Here is an 8,290-nt window from a genome sequence, read left to right as displayed (position 1 = left end):
AATTTTTTACAAGCGTTTTTTTTTTAATTTTTTATTGGAAAGCCTTTCATCATTCTCCTCTCCCAACTCATGCGAACAAAAAAAAATTGTTTTGTAACTATTTAACTTATTGTTTGTGTTTAAAAATTAAGTATGTGGACACTATTTCTATCTCCAAATTATTTCATAAACTAAAAAAAATAGCGTTCAAAATGTTGTTTTTATTTTTAGAATTTGGCTAAGAATTGAACTATTGTACTTAAGAAAGATGCAAATCAGGGTAATAAATAATGTAGATGATATAGACTTAATTAAAAAATAATAATTACCAAACAAGATCTAAATTTTATTTCAATTTTTAAATACTATTATTGTGACAAGCAATGAAGCAATGATAATTGTTTGCCACAATAATAACATTTAAGAATTGTGTAGGGTTCACGAACTAAATAAATAATAAATTAATAAATCATTTAATGACGTATCAAATAATAAACGAAATGAGTTAATACTACGATAGTACTCGGACTTTTTTGTTCCTATAGCTAGTTGTGTGTATATTCCAATGGTATTAGTTTTAGTTGACTTTGAAAAAACTATTAAATTTTAATACAAACGAAAGTATTTGGAAGTTTCATTGCATCAATCTCTTTGTTAATCCAAGCGGCAGAAATTTGCAGAAATTTTCTTTCAGTCACACCTCCTTACTCTCTCTCTATTTTATCAAAGTCATGAAATTTGAATCTTTCAAGTCGAAAATCAAATACTGAAATCTCAGGACTAATTCTTTAATTGTTTTTACATGACTTTCTACACGTGTATAATTGTATGGCAATTCACTTCCATATAGCTAATTAACTTGCTCATTGAGAATCCCTCCACACATTGATTCAGTCAAACTCTCCCATTACTATAAATCAAATCATAGCATCCACTACCCAATCTCTCTGACCAAACTCCAAACACTTCACTGAAAAAGAAAAAAAAACATTAAAAATGGCAAAACTTGTTCTTCTTTATAGCTTTTTCAGCCTCTTCTTCTTTCTTGGATTGCTGTTGTTGGGCTCAGAAGCTTATACAAGCATAAAATTAGAACTCAATTGTCAAAAAAACCTACCAAATAAAACTACAAGAATTGGAGTGTTTTTCGATAGTGGGTCTCAAATTGGGAAGCAACAGATAGTAGCGATGAAAATGGCTTTGAGACGTTTTCATTTTTCTTCATGTGCAAAGTTGGAGCTTCTCCTTCATGATTCTCATGCAAATTATGTCAATAGTTCATCCGCTTCTTCTGGTAATTTCTTCATAATTTCTTTTTTAAAGCTTAATTTTTTCTTTACATGTTCATAATTACAAGAAAATGCTGGTTATATATATCATCTTTAATTTGTCTACCCTTGCTTTGTCTTCACTTGGGGTCTCCTCTAAAGCATTATTGATATTTTAGTTGTTATTTATGGTAAAATTCAGATTTTTCAAAGCAGCTAGCTGAGATCATTCCCTTATTTGTAACATTTTACATTTGGTTAGAAAAGCACTAATTTTATTTGAGGATTTAGTTCCTTGTAAAAAAAAAAAAAAAACTTTTAGAATTTGTAATGAATTGGTTTCTTATGTATGTAGATCGATAAACGTAACTCATGAGAGAAATAAATGTATGTATTTTTTTAAGAAATAAATATTTTTATAAGTTATAAAAACTGATTTTTTTTAGGAAATAAAAACTAAATAATTACATGATAAAAATTACCATTCATGTTGATTGAAAATTTCACCATAATAACTAAACTATTACAAATTAATGGTACAACACTAACTTTTTACCTTAATTGTTGATTTAAAAATATAGTGACTTAGATTATCCCACACTAATATTTAAAAATTAAATTGCTATTTCAATAAAAAATAAAGAAACAAAAAGTGCCTTTCAACCATTTAAAATCTCATTCTTTTAGTTTTAGAACGATTATTCGTGAAGTTTTGAAAAGGTCAAATTCCTTAGAAAAAAAGGTTTTGGTTGACCCACCTTAAAACGATGGAGAGACATCGTATTCATAAATTATTATTTTCGTTAACAATTTATTTTGAGATGAAACTCTATGTTTATCTAAATCAAATATAGTCCTTAATTGTAATTAATGGATTTATTATATATATGATAATTGTTTAAAATTGTGAAAATGGTGAAAATATTTTCAAGTTCAGCATAATATTAATGTCTATTAATGATAGACCACAATAGATTTCTATCATTAACATTGATAGATGTCTATTGCAATCTATCACGAATAGATGATGAACTTTTACAATATTTATAAATAAGTTATTCATTTTTCTTTATTTGAAAACGACCCTATTATATATATATATAAACCACGTAATGGTTATATAATCTAATAAAAGCAAGGAAGAAAAACATTAATAAACATAACATATTACGTGGAAAAAAAATGTCCTTTTATAAAAAAATCATGGATATATCTAAAAGAGAATACTTAGACGGTTACACTAACAGGATTTGACATCGAAATTAATTAATTAATATCTGCAGATAAAACCCATCAAGTGGGACATTCAAATCTACATATTTAATAAGCTTAGAATTTTTCAAAATGATTTTTTTAGTACATCTTCAAATTGAATAATATTTATAAATCTCATGTTACATCACAAATAGTATGTTAACCTTGCTTCTTTATCATGTTACATCACAAATAGTAATTCTTTATATATATATTTTATATAAGTCAATTTGTCATCCAATGAACCAATAATGTAAAAAAAAGTAAAATGGTAACTATTTTTTCCGACAGTTTTGGATTTGATTACCAAGGGAAGAGTCAAAGCCGTTGTTGGATCAGTGAGAAAACAGGATTTGATTGTCATCTCCGACCATAAAATTCCTGTCGAAATTCCCATTATTTCGACTTCAGCTGAACAACTACAACCTCTAAAAATCCCATCTTTGATTCAAATGGTCGACAATAATAATATCACCCACCCCATCCATTGCATTGCTTCAATTCTCACCTATTTTGAATGCCTCCCAAAAGTTACAATCTTTTATCAATTCACAAACACTTCAGCCCATTGTCTCTTTGATTCGTTTCTCCTGGCTGGCATAGAGGTCGAGCACCATCTCGCCCTCTCTTTGGCATCCAATCAAGAAATATTGATAGAAGAAGAATTGAAAAAGATTATGAGCAGCCAAAGGAATAGGGTTTTTATAGTTACACAACTTTCTCTAGAGTTGGTTGATCTTCTTCTTACCAAAGCAAAGAAAATGAATATGGTTGGAAATGGGTATACTTGGATTGTCTCACATGAAATTTTTGATCTCATTTCCTCTCTTGATTCATCTTCTTCCCTTTTGAACAAAATGGAAGGTGTTATTGGTTTTCAAACATATTTCAATGACACCAAAAGGTCCTTTAAAATCTTTGAAACCAAGTTTAAGAAGATTTACAAATTAGAATATCCACAAGAAGAAGAGCCAACAAAAGCAAGTATTTTGGCCATTCGAGCTTATGATGCTGCTCTTGCCATCACTAGAGCCATGGAAAAGTTGGGAACTGAAAATTTAAGGTCATCAAGTGAACAACTAATGAAGAAAATTTTAGAGAGTAATTTTGAAGGGGTTGGTGGAATGGTGAGATTCTCGAAGAAAAATGGGATGCTAATATCTCAATCACCAAAATTTAAAATCATTAAAGTGGTGGATCAAACCTACAAAGAGGTGGGTTTTTGGACACCCATATTAGGTTTTGTTGAGAGGGTTATTGTGGAAATTAATAAACCCACCACTAATCTTAAATCCAACATGAGAAATTTGAGAAATTATGTGGGTGTTCGAGATTTGTCAAGGCTAAAGGCATCACCGAGTGAAAAATTTGATCATCATGAAGAAAAAAGGTTGAAATTTGCGGTTCCTGAGGAGGGAGCATGCAAAGAATTTGTGAAAGTGAGCCATCATTTGTATGGAAATTACATCACTGGATATTCCATTGATGTGTTTAGGGCTGTTATGAATAATATGAATATGTCCCATCCCTTGTCCTACGACTTGGTTCCTTTTAAGGGCACATATGATGAGATGATAGAGGCTGTCTCCAATAAGGTAACCAACTCAAAAATGTCTTACTCTTCCAAATTCTCAATATTTGTTTAGTTTTTAAAAATTGTATTTATTTTATATTGTCGCTGTAGACGTACATTGGAGCCGTTGGGGACATCGGAATATTAGCTCGACGATATAAATATGTGGATTTTACGGTGTCATATTTAGAGACAGAAATTGTGATGGTGGTAAAAGAGAAGCATGAGAAATGGAAAAAGATATGGGCTTTTATGGAGGCTTTTCAATTTACAATGTGGCTCCTAATACCCACAATGCACCTTTTTATTTCCTTTGTTATTTGGTTCATCGAACGCCAAAACAACGAGGAGTTAAAGGGTTTGGGAAACATGTTGTGGTTTTCTGTTTCCATCATCTTTTACATGCACAGTAAGTTCTCTACTCATTTACTTTTCCTTTTAAACCCTAATATCAATGATAAAAGAGATGTTACTAATGTTTTGGAATGTATAATGCAGGAGAGCCAGTGAAGAATGGGTTGGCTCGATTAGTGCTGGGGCCATGGTTGTTTGCGATTCTAGTGGTGACAGCGAGTTTCACGGCAAGTTTGACGTCGATGATGACAATCTCTTGGTCTCGACCGTTGGTGCCGGATGTTGACACGTTGAAGCAGATGGGCGCTACCGTAGGTTGCAACACCAACTCTTTCATATGCAATTATCTGTATGAAACCCTACAATTTGACCCTACAAAAATTAAGAAGATAAACTCCTTAAATGAGTACCCAAATGCATTTGAGAATGGTAGCATTAAGGCTGCTTTCTTCATAAGCCCCCATGCAAAAGTTTTCCTTGCCAAATATTGCAAAGGCTACACCAGAGGAGTTTCCTCTTTCAAGCTCACCGGCATAGGTTTTGTAAGTGTTTTTTTATTTTTTTGGGTCTCAACTTACAAAATTTAAATTTATAATCTATAATATTTTGTTAAAAGTTTCTTTTTAGTCCCTGAAATTTGGAATAATTGAAATTTAGGCTCTTGCCAAAGGCTCGGGACTTACTTCACTGGTTTCGGCATCAATCGTGGAATTAACCGAAACAAAAGAGATACCACAATTCGAATCCAACGTCATTGCTTCTTTCAACTGTTCTTCAACTGGCAAAGGAGAAGGGCTGGGCTTAGGACCTGGACCTTTCATGGGCCTATTCATAATTTGTGGCTCTATTGCTTTGTTGGTCTTGATATATATGGCCCAACAATTCCTGAGAACGAAATTGGGCTGGACTCAGAAGCCCATTTGAAGCCTAGATGGGCCTTACATTACCCACCATCAGGAATCTAAATGGGTATAAATCCTAGAGAATTTGAACATTGTCATAACAGTATTTTAGTGTATTTTTGACAAGGCATGTCATACATGTTCTTATACCTTTGTACATGTATTTCTTGAAAAGAAAGTTTCAATTAGGAACACTTTTTATCGTGGTCGATAACATTTTTGTATGTCAGTTGAACTATGTTTGCTTTGGCTTTAATAGATCAATGTCGATTCAAAGCACGAGACGGCTTCTTCTTCTTTTTTTTTTTTTTTTTTTTGTTTTGTTTTATTGTCTTCATTGGACAAGGATACCTATAATTATATGATAAAGTCAACAAACCTCCATATATCTACACAATGCCTCATATCAATAGAGGTAATTGTCCTTACTTATATACCTGTAATCATTCCCTTTCCTAACCAAGGGACTTTGTTTGTACTCTTGACATTTTATTCACTTTCCAATTGCACTGATCCAGCTAAAAATTGAGTGGTTGTTGGGGTTTTATCTGACATTAGTGGTGTTGTTGCGCGCCCTTCTTATTTGGTGGGGTTGTCTCTTAGCTGAGATATGAGACGGCGTCTCTGGAGTTGTGGCTCAGACCTCAAAATTGAGAGTTGGGTTGTGTTAATCTTTGTTGGCGGTGGGTCGTTTCAAGTTGAATGTCAATGATGGTTAAAATAATAACTTCATATCACAATTAGTAAATATAAATTAATTATTCTCATTACTTCATGTTATAATTATAATGTATGTGTAAATGTTTAGTAAGAGATAAGTCCCTCAACTCGAACCTTGGGTCAACAATATTCCTTGTGTCCTTTCAATAATGTTCGGAGAAATTAGATTCAAATAGCTCTAAGCAAGGATTCAAACCCTGGTTTAAGAATGAAGGCATCCGCAAGACTTAAGTACTCTAAATTGTTGGGGGAAATGACATATATATAACTAAATATACTAGCAAACTTTGGAGACTCAAAATGTAGTCAGACACGCTTCTAGTAAGCATTATCTTAAAGACAATTGTTTGTTCTGCACGGGCTACAAGTAGACTATAACGACTGTATCAATAAGATACAACAACTAGCTCCAGTAGAACTGCAATCTTGAACTACTTGGATCTGGTAGAATTCTTGAATATTTGCTCTTAACTCAATACAAGAACAAAAGAAAGAAAGAAAGAAATGACAGACTCTTCAATTTGGAAAATGATCCTACAAATAAAAAACCAAGTTGCTATTTATAGGCTAACAACTCGGTAACTCTCCAAATTATAAAATAAAATTAAATAAATACAAAAATTGAAACATTTGTCAAATTTAACTCAACTGAGTTGTTACTTGACAAAAATCAAACATAATTCATTCAAATTGAAAAAACTACAAATTTGACATTCATACATATCAAATTTGTACATGAAACATCATTTAATTTGAAAGTTTCTAAACAATGAATTTAATCTACACAATCAAATTCATTTTATGTGTCAAATCTTCACCAAATTTCACTATCTTTCACTATATATATCCAACAATCCCCCACATGAAAGAAAGTGAAAAAAAATCAAACAAAACCGTTGAGAACAAACAGACAAGCTATGCATCAGAAGAGGTATCTTCTGGACTTGAACCTTCCTTAGTGAATATCCATCGAATTTACCAACGAAATAGTGAGACTAAGCTCTGGAACTATCCTTTTCATTGGTGAATTGAGACAACAAATATCACACACAATTCGTCTTGTATCTTTGAGTTCTATATGTTTGTATCCATTTTGGTCCTGGACAAAATCCTGAATTTATGAGGACTTTAGATAACATAAGTCATTTGAAAAGTTCTCGTAGAAGCTTATTTTATGAACACATCTGCATGAAAATTAGTAAAATGTTTCTTCTAAATAATTTTTATTTCTTTTTAGATTTAGAATTTATCAACCATGCAGTATCGATATTCTTGACGAGATCATTGAGGATGCTTAAAGCAACAAGGTACTTAATAACTTTGTAGTGATAAATTTCATATCGGAAATTCTAAATATAGTAATGCTCAATGGTCTGGATTATTTGCACAACAAAGCCTTTACTATTCCTTTAGTTTTCTTGGTTCCGCTCACTTATTAGGTTTAAATGAAACTACTTTACTTTGGTGTGTCACTTTCATTTGGGTCGTTTTTAACTATTTGTCGAGGAGAATTTGTTATTTGGACAAGTGTTAAAGTAATTTTTTAAAAAAAATTTACTGTATAGTGATGTCATGTCGAAATTTTTCTAAAGCATAAGAGTTGGTAAAGTTAGTTATAGATTAAAATATGATAACGTTTCCTAGGTTCTTAATTTTTTTAATTTCATGCATAGAAGGCTTTACTTTTAAGATACTTCACAAAATATTATCTTCATTTTCTTGTTGCGGGTATTTTTAGGATTTTTGGGTTTGAAAATGCATGAGAAATGGATCAACTATGATGCATTTTCCAATTCTTTATCACATTTCTTCCTTTCTAGCAAATGTATTGAACTCGACTTTGTTAGTGGTTGTTATGATTGTTTAGTCAAATTGATGCAACAATCTGTGGATGTGTTTTATTTCCTTTATTATCTAGTTTTATTTTCTTCTTCCAATAAGTTAATTAATTTTTGTATTTGTTGAAATCATAATATAAAAGTAATTAAGATTTTATTTCCTATATGTATAGGTATGAGAAATATTATTGTTTTAAAAAATATATTATTGATTTGTACGTGCTTAAGCAGAAAATATATATGTATTTTTTTTGTTAATGTAGATTTTTTTATTGACATTAAGAATGGAATGGACATTTTAAAAAATGATACATTAAAAAGGTATTGGACAATTATTGAAAATTTTGGCAAAAACCGACATAGAAGATGATGTACAATGTTGATTTCCAATTGGCATTGAAG

General features: G+C 31.2%; 1 protein-coding gene across 1 annotated transcript; it reads left to right on the top strand.

Moving 5' to 3' along the window:
• Nucleotides 1-793: 793 nt before the first annotated feature.
• Nucleotides 794-5,369, top strand: LOC120075339 (glutamate receptor 2.5-like). Its single transcript, XM_039028639.1, has 5 exons — nucleotides 794-1,273; nucleotides 2,793-4,096; nucleotides 4,186-4,483; nucleotides 4,573-4,970; nucleotides 5,086-5,369. The coding sequence occupies exons 1-5, from the start codon at nucleotides 976-978 to the stop codon at nucleotides 5,350-5,352; spliced, it is 2,565 nt and encodes an 854-aa protein (XP_038884567.1). The 5' UTR covers nucleotides 794-975; the 3' UTR covers nucleotides 5,353-5,369.
• The last annotated feature ends 2,921 nt before the right edge of the window (nucleotides 5,370-8,290 follow it).

The sequence above is a fragment of the Benincasa hispida genome, chromosome 4 (genome assembly GCF_009727055.1).
Source record: "Benincasa hispida cultivar B227 chromosome 4, ASM972705v1, whole genome shotgun sequence".
In the NCBI taxonomy this organism is placed as follows: Eukaryota; Viridiplantae; Streptophyta; class Magnoliopsida; order Cucurbitales; family Cucurbitaceae; genus Benincasa; species Benincasa hispida.
Note: the sequence above shows the minus strand (reverse complement) of the source record. Positions and strands in the feature narration are given on the sequence as shown.

Excerpts from the sequence above, each read along its gene's own strand:
- LOC120075339 (XM_039028639.1), top strand. The coding sequence starts at position 976 with ATGGCAAAACTTGTTCTTCTTTATAGCTTTTTCAGCCTCTTCTTCTTT. Across the intron at positions 1,274-2,792 it reads TAGTTCATCCGCTTCTTCTG|TTTTGGATTTGATTACCAAG; the intron begins GTAATTTCTTCA and ends TTTTTCCGACAG. Across the intron at positions 4,971-5,085 it reads AGCTCACCGGCATAGGTTTT|GCTCTTGCCAAAGGCTCGGG; the intron begins GTAAGTGTTTTT and ends ATTGAAATTTAG.